The sequence below is a fragment of the Akebia trifoliata genome, chromosome 13, assembly GCF_017979445.1.
Source record: "Akebia trifoliata isolate Shusen 1 chromosome 13, ASM1797944v1, whole genome shotgun sequence".
NCBI classification, from domain to species: Eukaryota; Viridiplantae; Streptophyta; class Magnoliopsida; order Ranunculales; family Lardizabalaceae; genus Akebia; species Akebia trifoliata.
Genome location: NC_141387.1, coordinates 6990764 through 7012238, shown reverse-complemented (window position 1 = coordinate 7012238; position 21475 = coordinate 6990764). Strand labels below are relative to the sequence as shown.

At 32.0% G+C, this 21475-nt stretch overlaps 2 protein-coding genes across 2 annotated transcripts; both read right to left on the bottom strand.

The window, feature by feature from the left end:
* Positions 1-2887: 2887 nt before the first annotated feature.
* Positions 2888-3910, bottom strand: LOC147387624 (ethylene-responsive transcription factor 4-like). The gene has a single exon (XM_086421673.1). The coding sequence runs from the start codon at positions 3841-3843 to the stop codon at positions 3169-3171; it is 675 nt and encodes a 224-aa protein (XP_086277799.1). The 5' UTR covers positions 3844-3910; the 3' UTR covers positions 2888-3168.
* A 15624-nt stretch (positions 3911-19534) lies between these two features.
* Positions 19535-19918, bottom strand: LOC147387623 (ethylene-responsive transcription factor 12-like). Its single transcript, XM_086421612.1, has one exon. It carries the CDS (start codon positions 19916-19918, stop codon positions 19535-19537), a length of 384 nt encoding a protein of 127 aa, XP_086277738.1.
* Between the last annotated feature and the right edge of the window lie 1557 nt (positions 19919-21475).

Sequence of the window (21475 nt, the reverse complement as noted above, 5' to 3'; positions counted from 1 at the left end):
CAGGGTACTTATATCATTATTCATGGGACATAAGAGGTAATATCCTTTTAAGTATAAGGGTATACTTGTCCGTGTCAAAAAAGATCGGTGCTTACCGCTTCAGCGAAAAAATTAAATGATCCAACTTCATTTATTTTTCAACCATAAGTGCTGCAAATATGGAGTAAACAAATATACTGATTTGACAAAAAGTGTTGAATTATTTTTTTTTCAGTGTTAACTACTGAAAATAAGTGCAAACAAACAGCCCAAGCCTTGTATTCATGCATGATATCTTTACTTTTTCAATATATGTTATATGATCATATTAATATGCTTAGACTCCATCTAAGATAAGATGATATAATTTTATTTTATTTTTTGATTATATAATTTTAATTTAATTTATACTAATAATTGAATGTTATTTTGTAATTTAGTAGCTCTAACAAGTATTTTATGAGTTTTGTTATTTTATCAAATATTTTTAGGATAAATTTTTCAACGAAGAATATCTTGGGAATCAGTTTCAACAAATGTAAAATGTCTAGTAATTTTCCCTCCTTCTTTTGGGAATCACCATTTTTTCAAAAATCTTGCTATTGGTTAAATGTGGATGTAATAATTTTGTGCATATTCTGATCTCATACTCACTTGCATCTTATAATGAGTTCACTTTTATCTCTAACCAATTAGGGTAAATATTGGATCTCTATTTTGATAAAATAAAAAAAAAATAAAAAACATTATAAAATTGCATAAAATTAATATTTTCTTATAGAACCCATGGAGGATAAAATACTAAACTAATCGAAATAGCCATGTGTCGTGTTGAATGAGATCAATAAAAGTAAAAGCTCAAAAAATCAATCAGTGTCAAAGACAATCACCAAAGGATATGGGATTATATCAAATTTCACGGAATATATTCTCTCTTGAATCAAAGATTAGTAGGGATCTAAGAGTCCTAGAGGCCTATAAAAGGAGGGGATATCAATCAAAAAAGTTACACTTTATGAGAAATTCTTTGGGCTAATTTGATTCTTGGAGAAGTTGCTTTGCAGGTCCTCTCCCCCTTTTTTCGAGAGTCCAAATTCTAAAGGAGAACTTATTTAAGTGTCCCAACAAAATTCTGGAATCCTCGAAAAACAAATTTATACTTGTACAGAACTCAAAAATCAATCAATTCAACTCTGATCCAAGTTAAGTATGGAGTATAAGGATTAGGACAGAATCAAACCCCGATCCGAACTCAACCATTGACACCCCTAATCTTCTTCTTGGTGCTCTATCTGATAAAAGATGAATGGTGGTGATGCATTCTACTCTCTATCACTCACGGATATTATTTTATCCATGTAGCCCCCACCTTCAAACGCTCCAAACACTTAATTATATATCAGCCCCAACTATCACGAAAAATACTTGACAATAGAGGTTCGGTCACCTCACGCGGCTACACATCGCACTCTTAAAGGTAACACAGGAGTAGTCGGCCATATGAACTTTCCTTCTTATAGCGGTCACTTTTACTAATAATGCCCCCCTTACGCGGGAAACGTGGCGAATCTGGAAACAGAGCTGAACTTTTGGTAGATCCCACCACTTTAAATCCAAATCACGCCGACCCGACCCGACCCGTATTCTTAATTGTCTCATTTTTCAACGAAAACTCCACGTGTCAAATCTTCTATGGCTTGTACGTACAACCCCCACGTGCCATGTATGATGTATCATGCATGCATTTATATTCCACCTCATGTCGTACTATAAAAAAAATTAAAAAAAATAAAAGCAATATCTTTTCAGCCCATTGATTGCGACTTTGTAGATGGGGCCCACTTAAAAGCGGCCGCCGCGCTTCCCCCACCTACAATGGCTTGTGGGTCCCACTTTGTCTCCTTACAAGAAAGAAAGAAAGATAAAAACCGAGTGAAAGACTAACAGAGACCGTACGACTGACATACACGTGGCACGTGATGGTGTTTTTCCATATATGTCGTCAACACGTATGAGTTGTGGACCCCCCACAAATTCCAATAACACACAGTTTCTCATCCTGTCGCGTGACCATGTGGTATTAGCCGTCGGTGCCGTCCTTATTAAAATATGTGACTGTGACCGTACTGACGTGGGCCCCACGTGTATCACCTAATTATAAAGAAATTTTAGAGTTATTTAAAAATAACCCCCTCTTTCACACGTTTTGGCCAATATTTTAGATACCCCCTGTAAATTCAAACTGATGAATTTATAACCCTTGACTGTGGTCTTCTTATTATAATTTAATTAAAATGACTTAAATGCACTCATCTTCAACCTCTACTCAAGAACCCCTCACTACTTCTCATGCTAGAAAATCCGATTTTATTTTTTAATATTTGAAGTACTTAAAGAATCTTAAAATTGAATTTAAAGTTTGAAAAAAAAAACAAAAGTCAAAACAATTTTGGTTTTAAATGACTAATTTAATGAAGTAAAATAAAATATTTTAAGTTACAGATTGAAGACAAAGGCGACCTTTTTTAAGTCTTTACTGAAATAGACAAAGATCAAAGGGGCATGTTCATCAGTTTATAACAGGGATGTATCTAAAATATTCATCAAAAGGGAGAGGGATTTGTCCAAATCACACCATAAATTTGAGGAAAAATGAGAGGTTCTATTGCCACACCAATTTTTCAGAGCCAGATGCAATGGCTACAAATCAACATGCCACACTGACCTTAATACAAAGGTCTACCAATTGGTCAAACTGTAAGCATTACACGTGGCTTCATTACAATACACAGTGAACATATTTTTTTCTTTTCATTTATTAAAATTAAATAGCCTTTTTAGAATTAGTTATGAAGATAAATAAAATTATCAAAACGAAGAAAAGATAATTAAATAAAAATATAAAAGATCAAGAAGAAAATATTAAATTTATAATTTAAAAAAAAAAAGTACATTAGAAAGTAGAAGCAGAAGCATACTTGATCAAACAACATTTGAGAATCTCTGGATTTCTCAGTTGCAAAAAACAAAGACCTTTGTCAATTATTTACATCAGATCTGACTTCCTCTCTCATATTCTTCCGTTTTTTTTTCCCCTTTTTAAGCAAAAATATAAAAATAAAAATAAAAATAAAAACATAAAATCGGCCTTGCGATCTTCGTCAATGTTGATCTAAAAATCTGACCACATCAAGCGACTTCTGGTGGAGGATAGTTAAGATCAAAATCAAGAACTCTCTTCTGCGGGATCTGATCGTTATAATTAATAACAGAGGACGAATCAGAGTCGCTCTGGACCCCACCAACATGAAAATCAGCAAAACTAGGTTCAAATCTGAGCCGTCGGTTGTTCATCCTCTCTGATCGCATCATCGCATCAAAGAAAAATAGATCATTCGCTGTCGGTAAAATCCCTGCTGTTGCAGCATGTTGTTGATGTTGAAGAGGATTACTAAACGGAAATCGAACGGCTCCGCTGCGTTGCATCAGATCTAGATCCAACGGTGAGGGATTAACCATAGGCGCAGGCATGAAACCTCCTCGGCTTGAAGACTCCACAGTACTGCTCTGGCTCGGACTCTCGTTGTTGCTCTTGATGTTGATGTCGAGGGTTTCAGAAGGGAAAGGAAAGTTAGTTTTAGCCTTCGCGCCGCGAAACTCTCTAGCGGCCGTGTCGTAAGCCTTCGCCGCCTCTTCAGCCGTGTCGAACGTACCCAACCAGACACGGCTTTTCTTGCCTGGATCTCTAATCTCAGCAGCGTATCGTCCCCAAGGTCTCTTCCTCACACCTCTGAAATGCACTTCTTTACCGTCACCGTTAACTTTAGTTCCCTTAACGCCGTTAGTCTTCTCTCTTGGAGCCATTTTTGTTTCTTTGGGTTTTTTTTGGTTCTACTTCTTTCCAGTGGTGTTTGTTTTGGAGAGGTTGAGTGAGGGATCCTTTATATAGAAAGACGGGTGAGAGATTAATTGTTTTGATCGGCGAGGAGATAGATAATATTCGGCCCAGTCAACGAGGTGTTTGACAGCCCTTCTGCCGCCGCCCCCGCTCCTAGGGTGGTGGCATGTTATAATTGTTTTTGTCTGTTAACGTGGCTTATGGGATAAGTGACACGTGTCTAAAGAAAAGTCGGGCGGCTTTCTTTAACGACCGTTTTGATGCTTGTCGTCTGGTGTGTTTGGTTTTTAGTTATTAGGTACAGAGTGCAGACGGAAATGTAGACGGCAGTTACATATTTGGCGATAGATTTAAAGGCTCCCCTCCGTGCTTAACTAATATTAGAAAAACCTCTTATATTTTCAAAATAATCACAAATCAGTTTGACTTAGGTCCTTGTGTAATTGATTCAAATGACTAAAATACCCTTATCTCAATATCTACCCAAAAACCTAAAGAATTTCTCTTCAAAATAAATAATCTTAAGGTAGAGGCTTTCACCTTGATTCTATATTTCTTAACCATCAATTAAGTAAAAGTTAAGATTCTGGATGAGTAAGAGGGGTGAAATTTTGAGTACTAATGTTAAGAATTTCTACAAAATATTAAAAATTATGGATTGAAGATAAGTTGAATAGATTAAAAATAGTTTATCTTAACATTGAAAATGACACTCTTCATTTAATATAGCACAGATGCTTTGGGTCAATCAAATCTTACACACCCAATTGAAAATTTGGATCAACCTATTAGTAGTGGATTTAACGTGGAGCTCATTTCTATCACATCGCAAGAGGATGACATGTGTCCTTACAATTCAGTAGGTTTGACCTGAATGCTAGTATTATCTACAAAAATGTTGAGAAATATAAAACGTCGAGTATTAATGTATCGACTGAGGAAAATCCGAACCGAAGTTTTCTTTTTGAAGGAGAAACCTTGGATATGATAAGATAAAGAATTGAATATGGTCGAAGATAAATCAAAAAGTAAATCTTCACATAAAATGTGATACCCACGGGTACTTATCAAAATAATGTTGATAGCAAAATTCTTTGACTAACCAACCCTGAACAATAAAATCAAATCAACTCAGCAATTAATGCATTATAATCATTTAAATCAAATATAAGTGCTGACATTAATGAGATATGGGTGTGTAATCCAAGGACATAATCAACAACCACATCCAACTCATGCCTTATTCAATAATAAATATGGACAACCCGTGTGGTGACACTTGTCCCAGACTCATAACTATAAATCCCCTATCAAAATTAGAGAAAGGGTTTGGAGAAAAATCCTTTCTACAAATAAAAAAGATAGGAATACACTTTGATACTTACTATTCATCATCTTCTTCATTATTAACCATCATCATTTATTATTTATTACATTTTAGTTACTAACTTGATCTTCGGAGAACCCTTGACAGACACTACACTAGGGTCTCATTCTTCTTCCTTCAGTCATTACAGAACTAGAAGCTAGTCGTGTCAACAACAACTGAAGGGAAAAGAGTTGGGAGATCAAAGGGCTTGGGAGCAAAGTCGGGGAATCACAGAACAACTAGTCTAATCGAAAGTTTTGTACATCTCGAGGAGTGAAAAATCTTAAAAACACTCTACATTTATGATAAAGTAAAATAAAAAAATTTGTATCGCAACTAATTCTCTAAAAAGTAACTAGCTTTATTTAGCTCTAAAAGATTGTGGATGAGTAATTACATGAAACAACTTTGATCTGCTCTGACAATTTCAAGATTTTGTTCCTTAGATAACTATCTGAACAATAGTTTAAAGATAGAAATTTTGCGGTAATTATCAAAAAATGTTTAATAGCTTACAGATGGTAACATCGAATAGGGCAAGAGTATTCTGTCTAAAAATGTTAATAGCTTAAAGATGGTATTATCATTTAGAGTAATCAATAAACTTTTACTAGAGCTTAAAGAACAAGGATAATTAGGTGATTTTATGTAAATCTCTTGGTCAAAATTGGTCAAGGTGTCATCAGTTTGAAAATAAAGGAGTATCTCTAATTATGATCAAAACACGAAGGGGCGTGTTTAAATCACCTTATTAATTGTCCCGTGGTGTGACTTGCCTCGGCGAGCCCGTGTTGTTCCTCTTGAATCGCTTCATTGGATATCTAACCAACTTTATATTGACACGTGTCACGTAAATCCGCGTGACCGAACCAAGCGGAAAGCCGCGCCTTCTTTCTCTAACACTAGAACAAGTCCTATCTGACAGCTGTGTTTGATGTATAATTTTTTTTTAAGGAAACACCTTTTTACGACTTGCCCCATTTACTTCACCAGGATTTCTTCTTTTTATTGAGGGTATTTATGTCAAATAAAAATATTAAATTACTATATTAACCTTGTTAGATATGGATATTCGATTTTAACATTAAATAAATAAATATTTTTTTAAAAAAAATATCTCTAGACACAAACGCGGATCTGCATGTAAGTTGTACCCTGATTTTCCGCAATGAAAATAGCAAAATTAACGGAATTTTGTAATTAAAAAGTTACGGACGCTAAAGAAGATATGTCCAATCAGGGACCCATACAGAAGTGGGACCTACCTTTGTATATTGGTCTCTCACACTGCACTAATTTCTTTGGTTGGTAAAATTTACTCTTTAAGATTTTATGATTTACCTACACAAAATTCTAGAACAATTTGAGAATTATTTGCAATATAAGAAAAGAAATGAAATAATAATAATTTATTTAGTCATCTAATTTCTTCACTAACATGGTATTACCGACCACAAACTTTTGTCAATTTCACTAGTTGAGTACGAATTTATTCTTAAAAAATTTATGTACTAAGCTGATGAACTAATAAGATGACGTCATGTGTATTGAAAAAATAAGCATGATTGGTTGGTAAAGGAAAATTTTAAGTAATTTATTTTATAAATAAAATATTAGGAGTCCGGATTTTAAGAGTATTTTCAATACATATGACTAGTTTTTATATTTTTAAATTGATATTAGTGTGATTTATCGAGCTTAATTGATTTAATTTCTATTTAGTAAGTGTTAAGTATGGGAAAAAAATGGGGAGCAGATCCTCTTTAGTATTTATTTCCTGTAGCACTTTCTCTACAGGTAAGAGAGTGCCACATGAATGAAAAATAGCACCATAATCCCTTGTGTTGATGACTTAGATCTAAAAATGGATAGTTACTGAACTCCCAATTTCCAAATCATTTTGAAAGATGTAATTTTAATTTGTGGTTCATGTGGCATACTATCAACTGTCCAAATTGTTGCTGGGCTCTATAGAGGATTTGCTCCTGAAAAATTCTAGATATGAACTTTTAGTGAAGAAAAACTTCTAAAACGAGAGAGAAGGAATTGTAAGATAAATACAATGAAAAATTTTCAAAAAAAAACAAAAAAAGAAAAGCAAAGCTCTCTCTCTCTCTCTCTCTTTAAGGTAAATACAAAATCTCTCCATCTTTCATTTTTTTTCCTTTTTGAAATATTTTTTTCATATCTCTTACTTTTTCTTTCTATTTTTCAACATGTCACCTTATTACTTACATCTATATATCTCTCATTTTATTTTATTTTTATTTATTTCTATTTTATTTCTCCTCCTAATTTATTTATTTTCTAGAGTTCTCTTTTTCTTCTATTTCCTTTTTCTAATTCTTCTTCTAGATTGTTATTCAAGATTTTGATTGAGTTGTCTATGAAGAAGGTTAGTCGAATTCATAGCTAAGGCTAAGGAGGAAACCTAGTTATTTCTTATGTCTAAGACTTAAAATGGGTCGAATTTGAACCGAATATGGGCATATCTATATTCATATCCAAAATTTTACCTAATTCAATATTTGGATCCAAATCCGACTCAGATCCTATTAGCTAAAATCATATCCAAACCATTTTGCTTTCATTAAACCTACATTTGAATTCGACCTAACCGAATTAATTGATTCAAGTTGGTCGGGTCGAATAATTTTGAATTGTTCAAATTTTTTTTTACAATATTTAAAATTCATGGGGTGGCCAAAAGGAGGTTTGAACCTAAGACCTCTTCCTTTTTGAAGGGAAGTCATCATCTATGTGCCCAGCACTTGTTAGTTGAAGAAATATAACTTGAAAAATATAAAAATATAATTTTAAAAGTAATATATCATTCGGATCTAGGAGAATATAAGGCTAGATTTGTGTCCAACTCGAATTAAGGGACATCAACCCATATCCGACCCATTTTTTTATTATGATATACTCGAAAGAACCAAACCCGCTAAATTCAGATCACTATATTTCGAATAAAATCCACCCATTTTATGTCTTATGTATGTCAAATTTTTTATCATCAATTAGATTCTTATGCAATAATTATTCTCCTTTTAAGTAGATGATTTTTATTTTGGATAAAGTTCCATGTTTATATACTTTCTTGATTTAATATAAATTCTTATTATATCAAAAACAAGAATTCCAAGGGACATAGTAATTACGAGGTTTTAATGTAAATCCATGACATTAAAATATTATCTTTTTGAGAAATTTATTTAATTATTAATTGTTAAAAAATTTCAGTAAGATTAAGTCTAGTTTTACTAAAATTCTTATTGGGATAAGATCATCACAAGAGAGATGTAAGGAAGTGCTATATGGAATCCCAAAACCTTAGCACTTTTTATTTTTTATTTAAATCCTTTCATTTTTCTCCATACGCATGGAAAATTCATTTGTTTTCGTAGTTTAGATCAAATATTTTTCAATGCATACATTATTGTTTTCGTAGTTTTCAATGCATGAAAAATTCACTTTTGATATAATCTCTATAGATTGACCTTGGACTTTCAAGTATTTTTCTAATTTGTTATGAATCCTGTACATGATATTTTCAATCTACAGTATTTAAGTTGTAGCACATCGCTTTAATTGAAGGTTAGGGTTCAACCCGACCCGTCTTTTGGCAATCGTAATAAATACCAATAACAATTAAGGTAGAAATTTTACCATCATACACCACCACCATATGATATAAAATAAAATTTTCAACTTTTTCAAAATCTTCTACTAGAATACAACCAACATAAAATATGTTCGTCGAGACCTAGTTTTTATTATGTACACGAGGGATAAGGTCTTTATGCACCTCACATGCAAAGTGGTATTTAAGGTAGCCCCAACACCGCTTAAACCATGTTTCATGGAAATTTGATGTTGGTATTACGTTAGGTCTTGATTTTCTCTGTACAATCTTGGCCTACGATAACTAAGGTAAGTGATGCCTCGACTAAAGTTTGTGTGTGGCATAATAAGTATTAAAAAGAAAAAAGAAAGAGAGAGAGTAAAATACAAAGCTTTCTTTACAAGATTCATCCAAAATTTGCGTAATGTCCCCGGGCTTTGAAAAGTCGTTCCACTATTCTTGAAGTTATTATAATATTACATTACATGAGAAATGAAGAAAGCCCATTATAAATGAAAAGTAAAATTGGAGATAGAAAATATGAAGTCCGATGAGAGAGCCAAGTGAAGGATATGCGAGAGAGCCTTGTGGGAGAGAAGTCGTGATAATCCTTCCAAAGAGAAAGCCCCTTCAAATGTGACCATCTTATCTTATTTATGGGAGCAAATGAAAATGAAATGACTTAATTACCTTTCTCTTATTGATTATGTTTTTTCCACCTTGTAGACACCTTATTTTTGCCTAGGTTGAGTTCGAGAGCATTAATAACCTTTCAAAAATGGGCTTAACTTAAGGAATTTTAAAAAAAAAAATTTAAAACCCAACTTTCGAGAAGTCAAATGGTCCAAACGACATTTTCAAAGAAAATTTTAAGCATGATTGAACCTTAACTTCGTTCAAGCCATATTTAATCCTGAAATTATCTCACACACACACCAAAGGCAAAATTTAGTATGATCGAACTTTGAATTCAACCCAGATAGTTAAAACAGTTTTATACCCATGTGCACTCAAATTTTCTTAGAAAAAATGACCGCCTAATCCCTCTTTTGAATAGTTTTTCCCTCCAGAAATTTCTCATTTTTGCTTTATTATCCTCGATTCAACTCTTCAATAATTCCACCACTTTGGCCTTCTCGTAATTTCACAAATATTCTAACAAAGACTTTGTTGTGCTTAGTTCACACTTCAAGATAATTACATTCCTACCGTAAATTTGTTAGGACTCATTAAAGCAAATCCCTCTTCTACCCTTCTAACATTCTTCAAAATTCACATAACTTCCATGACATTCAATCTAATTTGACCAATTTTCAAAGCCTATGACACTTTTGCTCACCCTGAAGAATTCTCCAGAACTTCTACCTAATGACCAATGTATCCTTACTTTGTTAGAGATTCTTTAAAAAGAAGCGATCAAAGAGGTCAAAAACTTATCATCTAGTTACATGTCATTTGACTTAATTCCTTCACAATTGACTCAAGGTCAATGTCTTAAGACCATTCTAATCTTCATCAAGAATTCTCTAGAATTTTTGAATTTTTACCATCTTACACATTGATGATCAAGATTGGTAACACAATGCAAAAAAAACCCAAATTTGACGGACAAGGGGGTCGAATTGGCATCGCATTTTTCATTGTCAAATTTTTTTTCGACGAACCGAAACTATCAAATTAATGAAGGATGGGAGAAATTCAACAGCTCTAAACCGTCTAATATGAAAATATCTAGAATTTCGACGATCCTAGACCGTCAAAATTCAAATTTTATAATTCGTGATCCTTGACCTATCAATTTTTTCTATCGAATTTTCAGTTTTTACGTAATGTAAAACCTAAAAAAATGATAAAAATATCAAGATCAATGTTAGAATGTGAAAGTGGTGCTTTCCATGAAGATTTTAGTAAAATTAATGAAAATTTGAAGAATTAAGACCAATTTATCTCCAAGGGTCTCCCAAAATCGTATAAATAAGAGATCTTTCCAAGACAAATAGAAAAAACTCATTTTGATGACCCAAAATTCTACCCAAATCCCTTCTTAGTATCTCAAGCCTCCATATTCTCTCAAATCTCTCCTAAAATTCATAGAAGAAGAAGAAGACCAATGTGGGACTAAACCCTTCAACCTCCACTTCTAATCACCTTACTCTCACTCTCCCCTTTCTCTTTACTTTCAAGCATTTTTCTCTATTTAGTTTACTTTATTGCTTTCTAATGTAGTTCTTTAAATTTCTAGTTTAAAGACTTGAAGAGAGAGAGTAATCCCTCTTAAAAGTAATCTCCCCCAATAAATCCTCAATAAGCTTCATGAGAGTAATAGATTAAATTATTTTATATTCTTTATTTCCATGCAATTTAAATTTATAATGTAGATGATTTACTTTATTTACTTTTCTTATACTTTAAGTTTCCTAAAATAATAGTTTCTCATTTTTTTAAAATCTTTTTTTATGGCAATAAAGCTAGAGAGTAAGTCTTTTTAGTAGGTAATTTTCTTTTGATGAGTCCATCCCATGCATACACTTTGCACACACCCACTCTTAAAATGGCTACAAGTGGGGGTATAAGTCTTTCTAGGCTTATATCAAACCTTTAGAGCCAACAAAAACAATCCAAAAATTGACAAAAATTTTATGCATAAAGTTTGATTCTAATATAGTTTTGTTCAATCCATGAGAAAAGTGGAGATAATCCTTCTAAAGATAGAATCCCTTCAAATGTGACCATCTTGTCTTATTTATAGGAGTAAATAAATGTGAAATGATATAATTACCCTTATCCCGTTGACTATATTTTTTTACCTCACATGTGGTTAGTCTGCATGGTGCATATGTGGATCCACTTAACTTGCATCATTTACAATGTCCAAGAAATATTAGTTCTCTTAATTGTGCGGAATTGGAAGAAATGGAGAACTTCATGATCGATTTATGGGTTCTGTTGTAATAAAGATGTCAGATGGTGTGAAAGAAAATGATGGATTCAAATTTAAATCGAATCCCATCTAATGGGTAGGAGATAAAGATCTATTTTGAAAATCACATATAGGATGGTATAAGAGATGTCCTTAATCTTGTATCGTACATGTATCACATCGAGATTACGTAAACACAAGTACTTGCTCGTTAAAAGGCATGAATTCAAAATATGACTATGTAATGCTTAAGGTGAGGAGCCAATTCTCTATTATATTATGTTCATGTACAAGTAATATATTCAAATTATATCCTTTATTTATTTTTATTTTTTTAAAGGTCAACGGGATTAGGGCAGACCTAGACCAACTATAATCGAAGAATTAAGATACTACACGCATCCTGAAAAATAATAGAGACAAGATCGTTAGAGAGCGACTCACAATCTAATTCAGTACAACCTATACTATTCTGGTAGGAAGCAAACATGTCGGTAGTCCTGTTAGTCTCTCTAAAGACGTGGGAGAAGGACACTTCGATGAATTTGTCAAGCAAAGACCACGTGAAGCACACTCCATTGGGTTGATTATTTTTTAACACCCAACCGTCCCAAACCAACATTTAGAAATCACCAATCAGCCCATTCATCGACAAATAGATTGTCCAAAAAGTGTTTAGTGGGGCCATATGATTTAACACTTGGCATTTAAGAGGCCGAAATACAATTTTAGATAACCATATAGTAAAGCACTAAAGCAAACCCACTTCTCAATCAATCACTAATAAGCTTTGTCGGCCGATTTCTTCACCTATTTATTTAAAGCTACTACCGGCCACAATATTTTTTATTGGGCCCACTTAGATTTCCCTCCGGATGCGCCGCACTCTTGTCTGGTCTCCAAAGGTTTATGTGGTTATTTTAAGGTGACACGTGGATCAATCTGAATCCAACAATAATTTTGTGAAGTACGGGACTCTATCTAACCATCGATAATGAATCCTAATATCCAACTTGTGGTCCCTATCGAAGATTCACATACCCCCATACGTGGATTCTGTCAAGTAAAATAATTAGGATAGAATTGCCCCGCAACCCACTGATTGGATAGATTATTAATACCCCAATTAAAAGTAGAACCAACTATCCTCATTTAAACAGAGTTGGGCTAACCTCACTAACTTAGTAAGATTTCAAATCTTACTAAGGGTTGTTGGCTTGGGCCCACGTGGATTACCATATTGGTAATCCACCATCACAGTCTTCTAGATTTCAAAAGGAAACTCCAATTAACAACAAATAAAAAGTAAAAAATATTTTTTATCTAGTATTTGAATGCTATAAGGTGATGTGGGTAGGAAATTTTCCTTACTAACTTAGTAAGTAAAGTGTTTTTCTTTAAAAATTAGTATCATATAATCGATTTTTTATGGTTTTTGCCCAATCTATAGACCATATTCTTGGGGCACGTGCAACGCGCCCGCACATCACACGTACCAGGTAAATGAGGGTGCACCCTCACAGGAGGTCCCTGAAGAATATAACGTCCACTTGGAAGGATTAAATCGACTATAACTCAGTCTTGGTCAAATTTGATTTGGATTTGATTAAGAAACTAAAGACATGTTCGTTTATGAGGCAAATTCTTAAAAAAAAAAAAAATCATTTTGTCAAGAAAATTTGCTATGTTACTTTGTTTGATTGCAAGGTAAATCAAATTAGGAGGGAAAATTATTTGCCTAATCATGAAATTTGTCCTTCAAATGAGCAAATCATTTTTTCTACTTATCTCCTAATATGTTGGTGAATGAATAAGCAAATGTGTAAAATTATCACTGGAAAATTAAAATATAATTAATAATTTACTTATAATTAAATTATTATAGTAAAAAAAGGATAAAAATAGTCAATTTTATCATAAATCTAAGAAAATATATAATTGGCCAAGAAAATGTGTAAAAATTATCAAACTAAAATAAATATATATAATTAATAAATGTAATTATAATTAAATTATTTAAATAAAAATTAAAAAATTAAAATAAATTTAAGAAAAATATGTGACTAACCAATAAATGTATAAAAGTTATCATCCAAAAATTAGAGTATATAACTCTATTATAAATAATTTAATAAAAATAAATAGTACAAGAAATCTTAGAAAAATATTTGATTGGATAAGAAAATGTCTAAACATTATAAAATATATTTGAAAAACATTATTTTTTAAATTATTTATAATTATATTATTAAATAAAATAATAAATCGTGTGAAATTTACTATAAATTGAATACAAAATTGATGAGTGGGTAAAAAATGTGTAAAAGTGATAATTGTACAAATTAATGGTATATATCCCCGTTTGTGGTGATTAATTAATGTTAATATGGCCTAATTAATTGAATTTTCATTATTCTAGGTACTGGAGGTTCAAAATGAGAGACAAAAGCTAAAGATGAATTTTTCATAAAGTACCTTTAAAAAAAAAAAAAAATTTGATAAAGAAAACATTAAAAAAGGTGGAGGAGAAATTATGGGACAAGTTAAAGGAAAGGCTAAAGAAAAAAAAGAAAGAATTTTTTAAAAAAATTAAAAAGCTCTACACATTTCTTACTTTAATTAAAATAAAAAATAAAAACATATTCATTTCTATTTTGCCTTATTTTAAAAAATCTTATACATCTCTCTCATATCTTTTTAATTTTTATTTCACTATTTCTTTCCTCCACATATTAAATTTTCTCTCCTCTCATATCTCTTATATTTTATTTTATTATTTGTTTATATTTTGTCTGATCTCCTATCATTATTTATTTTCTATAAACCCCTCATTGTTGTTGTTCTTCTTCTCCAATCTTTCTTTTTTAATATTTTTCCATCTATATTTTCTCTTTAATTTATTTTTTTATATTTTTTATTCAATAATTTTGATGGACTTATTTATGGAGATTGATGGCTAAAATCTTAGTCATGACTAAGAGTGAAACTCAAATATTATAATTTTATTTCGACCAACAATGGTAGATTAATTTTTATAGTTTTTAGATTGCTCTAAGACAATTTTTTTTTTTTTTTAATTCTGTATGTCTAAAAAAAAAAATTTGAGTTTTTATTTATGATGGTCACATTGAATAGGTGGAAATTTTTCTTTATTCAGTATGGATGATTGTTAAATTGAGTGCTTAAAGAATCCTAATGATATGTGAATGCACTATACATGGCAATCTTATATTTTTCAAAATATTTTTGAAGATAAACTTTTTGTTTAATTGTTATATCATCCGGTCCTGAAGAATTTTTATTCAAAACTAACTGAGAAAAAAATTGAATTAATAAAATTATGATTTTTGAGTGGATTCTTGATGCCTTGCGTTTTTTTTTTTTTTTTACATACGAAAGTGTGGAAAATCATTCATTTTCATAGTTTAGGTAAATTTGTTTTTCACCTTACACATGTTTTGATTTAATTTTGACACAATCCCTGTGGATTGACCTAGGACTGTCAGGTTTTGTTATTTCCTCATAGCCTTGCACTTGGTGTATTTAATTTAACACTATTTCAATCGTAACAAAAAAAAATTTCAAGTAAAAAAATAATCTTATTTTTATTTCTTTTGATGTCAGGATCTCGGATCCATAGCCCACAAACCACACATACTAGATAAGTAGTGGTTTCTGGACACTTTAATCTCTAAATCACAAATAAAGATTTCCTATTTACAAATTTGTTTGCTAAATTGAGGAATCAATGCCATGACACCTTGTATATTAAATGAATAAGCGCACATAAATTTTGAAATGAATAATGATTTTCTAACTAGTAAATCTTCACTCGATCAATACTCAATTGACGTGACATGAACTCAAAATCATGGATCTTTTTCTCATGATACACAATTGAACATCCCCATAAAAGATATGCAATTGTGTATCCTGAGAAGAAAGATCAATAATTCTAGTTAAAAAAAAACCAGTACCAATTATTATTATTACTTATAAGAAAATATTGGAATAGTATAAATAGAGATACAAAGGTGACACATATGATGTGGTGGCGCACAAATAACCGTCAATACTTTTTACTAGTATATCATGAAAAAGCATCTACGATTATGTGTCCGCTACGACATCATTGTGTCACCCCTGAACGACTCTTACTTATAACACATAAATAACTCATTAATTTCAAAAGAAATAATTTATTGCAAATAAAAGTTGGTGCGGCAATAGGAGTTAAAAGTTCTAGTCATCTAGAGACATGTAACGTCTCGTCACTGTAATCCGACTTAACAGGGATGTTTACGGTGCATTAGTGAGTGTGAAAGCAGTCACGTGCGCATGTACGTTTCACACGTGGTGTCGGTTTAGAGAGAAACAATTATATTAAATTAATATTTTTGGGAGAATTTTATTTGATATTTGTTTTTATTATTAAAACATATCCCGCAAAAAGCTGACAATGAGTTGTAAGCCGGCGGCGATTTCCTTCATGTTAAGACTAGTCAACTCATCCTAATCCCATTCTCATGATATGATGATGATGTGATGATGATGATGATGATGATGATATCATACATAATGTCAATGTATGAGTATGACATAGGGAGACGGCGAGGTAACGGTCCCGTTTACCTTTTTTTTAGGTAATTTAGACATGCCCCCTACTTTTTCGTCAATATTAGAGATACCCATGTCCTTTGAAATTGATGGCATGTCCCATTGACCTAGGTCTTCTCTTAGAGACTAATATATATGACCTAAACTCCCTCTAGCTGATTTTCTCCCCGAAATATGAGATTTTCAATATGAGGGGATTTTTTTTTTTGCCCTCTTCTTGAAACTTAAAAGATCCTATCTTCAATCTTCAAATCAGAAAATACGTAATTTTCAAGTTTTTGGTGAAGTTTAAGATTTCATATTCTTTAACCTTTAAACTTCAAAAGTAAAATAGGATTTTAAAAGATCACAGGGAATTTTGGATAAAATATAATGGATTTCTAATTGATGTTGAAAGCAAGATTCGAAAGATTGAAAACAATTTATTCGTAGACTTTTACCAGTTTGAAAGTTGAAGATTTTTTTACTTTCATTCTCAATCTTAAGATTCCATCTATTCCAATCTTTACAGCTCAAGAATAAGATAAGACTTTTGAAAGAAATGATAGATTTTTTTGATAGAAAAATCAATTATTTTTTAGAATATTATTTGATGATAGAAGGTGTTTTAAGCTTGAAAGTGACATATTTCCTTGGGTGAAAAATAAGTGGTTTTGGCTAAAGGATGAAACGAGTATTTATATCATGTCATAGTTTGAAAACATAGAGCCTCTTTAATATTGACAACAATATAAAGGCCATGTCTAAACCATTCGTATAGGAGTGATTTAGACGTTGTCTCAATATTTTGATGAATTTTTGAGATATCAATATCTTCTAACTAATGCCGTGTCTTTTGACTTTGATATACAGTAATATACTGATAAAAATGACTTAAATAACCTTTTTTTTAATCTGTAGTTTAATATCCTTGATTTTTCTTCTAAAAATAAATCATCTTAAATCTCATACCTAATTTTTAATATTTTTATTTTTGACCTTGAAGTTTTATTTAAAGAAAATTGGTTCCTCCTTGTCAACCCATCAGAAAGAAAACATGTGATTACATATTTTTCAAAATAATATTATGAGTTTTTTGGTTTAAGGTTGAAAATAAGGGCACTTAGGTCATTTTAATAGATGTCAGAAATTTAGAAACATAAGAGGGGTATATGTGTAATTCAACGAAAAATATAATATTTAAAGAGTTGTGCTGCTCCCTGGTTCTACGACCGTTCATAAAGCATCGAAACGCCGCCTCAGAAACGAAAGCATGACGGAAGCACATTAGAGAGGACAGTCAGTTTAAACTGCCGTGAAGTCTCCGCTAACAAAAGATTCGTTTGTGGGCCCCAATAAACTATATGAGTTGTATTCAAATGACACGTAGGCTGGTGGGGGGTCCACATCAGCGTCAAATCTTTTTTTGTATTTTTTAGGCGTCGGCCGATCTCTACGCACGCTATTAGATTAGGTGAGACTTGAGAAACGAAGAACTTACGCGTTGTTGTACGCTTCTCCTTATATTTTATTTCCCATTTTACCCTTCTCAATTTATAAATTTATTTTAAAATTCTCATCAATATGTCGTGACGTGATAATTTGAGATGACGAGAAACAGAATGAAAACTGGGAAACTGACATCATGTGGGCTGTGGCGGACTTTCCATTATTAGAACTTCAAAGGACTCCTCCTGAGATTCATAAATTAAACTTATCGAGAAGGAGAAATATTGAGATGGACAAACGCGATAAATGCATCCATCTCGCGGAAAATCTTTCGTTTCTTTCCGTTTTGGCCGCTTGAAAAGCTAAATTATCGTTGCTAAGCAACTCGATGACTCACAAGTTTGACTCGGAGTATTGTTTTTTCCACACAGTCCAACAGCTATTTGTCATGACGCAAATGACATTGGCAATGAAAGAGAAAGCTTTTCATTTGGAGTTTAAAAATAAAAATAAAACATATCAGATGCAATGGGATGTAGAGGACAAAATTATATTAATTTTTTAAAAAAATAATTATTTTTCACCCACAGTGAACTTTTCTTTTGAAGTTTTGAAAAAAAAAAATATGATCCAAGTCAATGGGGATGTAGAGAAAAAAATTATATTAATTTTTTTTAAAAATAATTATTATTCATCATTTTATTTTATTTTTAAATTTGAATGCTCAGTAATCATTCATTTTCAACACTTTTAATGAAGTTCGAAATATATATATATGGGGTTAGAATTCATGTATACATATATCTATAATGTGTTTTGTCCTATGCAGGTTAAAATTTTTGAATTTAACTGATCATTCTCATAAAAAATTAGTTAATTCTAAAATTTCTAATCCCATATTTAAGAGTTGAAGAATTGTGAATTATCTATTTTTTTTTTAAATTACTTTTGACGAAGTTAAAATTTTTAAATTGAGCTAAATTTTAATGAGGATGATCTCCTCATCATAGAAATCATTCTCACTAAAAATCAATTTAATCCAAAAAATTTAACTCACGTAGGACAAAACACATTGTAGATATATGAGTAAATATATGTGTAACGGATTTAATCCATATATATATTTATTAAAATAGGAATATTTTCATTAAATCTAGAAAGCTGTCTCGTTAGATTGTTAATATGATATTCTCTTCGAGTTTAGTTAAAAAATCAATACACATTTAAGTTGACTCAATCGGACTGATCAGAGAGTTAGGTTAAGAGTTCATTGACGAGTCACCAAGAAATTCAATTAAATCGAGTCAACTCGGGCGAGTTCTAAAACTATGATTCTCCGTACCAAAGTCTTCAATGGATGTTTGTGTAGAAAATAAAAATAAAAAATCTCAATTTCCCAAATACCCAGAAAAGAGACGTACTTCCATCGAACAACAGGTTGACATAACAGAAAAAAAAAAAAAAAAAAATCTAGAGATTAATACACGTTTTTATAGGAATAAAAAAAAAGTTTCATCGGTTGATTAACAGAAGCTTGGACAGTTCCATGAAACATCATCTATATCTCCCAAACCCAAGTCTCGAAAACAAGAGAAAGATCACACAAATCAAGTCTCATATCATCTAAGCCAAAAATAAAAACAAAAATACAACATAGTTTATTTGAAAAAAAAAAAAAAAGGACAACAAACACTTCTCTCAACTCGACAACAATGGTGTTGGAACCATGGGAGGTGGCTTGTTCAAATCGATCGATAACCCACGCTTCAAAACCCTTTGTGGTGGTAGTGGTGGTGGCGCCACTGGTTCAACCAAACCTCGGTGTGAACCGGTACAGCGGTCTGATGGGAGGTTTAGATCGAAAGGAAGAACGGTTGAGGATTGAACCGGAAAGTTGGTTTTGGCCTTTTTACCTCTGAGAGATATAGCTGCTCTATCGTAAGCCATGGCGGCTTCTTGAGAAGTATCGAATGTACCCAACCAAACCCTAGTTTTCTTCCATGGGTCTCTTATCTCCGCTGCGTATCTTCCCCATGGTCTCTTTCTCACTCCTCTGTAATGACCTTCGCGAGAGGACTCCATTAACAAAGAAAGCTTTCAACCTTAGTTAGAGCCAAATTAGCCTCTGAGAGAAGCAAATAAATAATGTTATGGTAAAAGAAAGAGAACTTCTTTCTATTAACACACCAACTTTTACTTGTATCACTAACACACCAATCTGATGGAGATATTCGTAGCCATCTTTCAAATCTCGAGGTTGTGTCTCGTTCTCGGATGAATCAAGTCATCAAAGTATGAGGTAAAGGATTTAACAAAATTTATAATTATTTATTCATGTATATTTATATAAAATAATCATAAACATTAAACTTTTAAAAATAATTATTATTTTAATTAACCTATAGAAAATCCAGTTGATACAATCGAATAGTACTCATTTGGTCAAGATTTTCAAAAGATATTTCAAGTCGTATCATTTGTCTCGTGAGATATGTGAATCATGAGACATCGTGTAAATCTAGCTCGTTGGTAAACAATACTGAAATGACTAGAGCGAGTCACCTTGATCTCGAACAATATTTAAAATTATAAGTGAAGATTCTATTGCCACACCAACTTTTGCTAATGTCACTCAAGATGTATGTTAATTTTTTGGTGATTTACATATGAATTGGGGTGGCATTAGCAAAATTTGACATAACAATATAAGTTCTCTATGTAAAACTAGGGTGAATTACCATTTCGTGTGCTAAATATGATAAAATTCTGAGTCCGATATAATATTTATATTAATTCCGAAAACATGCATGAATCATTTTTCAACAAATTTGTTAGTAGGTATTTTTAATTTAAAGTGACAAACTAACTAATAAATTACCAATGATTTAATCACTAAGAAATAAAGATATTTTGTCTTTATATTTACCTATGATTTTGTCATTTTAATACCAACGAATTTGACACTTTAAATTAAAACTACCTACTAGCAGGGGCGGAGCTAATAAGGAGCTGGTGGGGGCAATTGCCCCACTAAACTTTGAGACACTCTTATATTTTCAACTAATTACATGCCTCATTTGTTCTCACTCCCTCACCTCTCTCCATGTTTACCCTCACCTCCCTCCAATTTTTGCCCCCCCCCCCCTTCCCCTCAATTTTTTGTTGATGACATATACTAATTGGAGAGAGGTGAAGGAGTGGACTAAGTCTTCTCATATACTAATTGGAAATGACTTAAATATTATTTTCTTCAACTTCTAAATTTATCCTTAAAACCATTCATCTTCAAATTCTTCAACTATACAACTAACCATAAGTTACCCTCACTACAAGAAAATCCCGACTCCAGTCCTGTTTATTAGGGAACTCATTGGAAAATGATTGATGCATGTTTTGAAATTAAAATGAACATCGTATTGAAATGGAAATTTGGATATAAGTTTGGTACGTTTTGCCAAATATCACTTAGAACTATGAGTCAAGATTTTTAAAAGGATTGGTGTGTTGTAAATAAAAGTGAGTGTGCCAATAGAATCTCTCGTTGAATTAACAAAGTTTTAAAACCAAGTCCAGTTAACTCGAAGACTCGGTCGACTCTGTTTCGATTCTAGTTCAGGTTTTTGAGTTAACTCGTGCAAA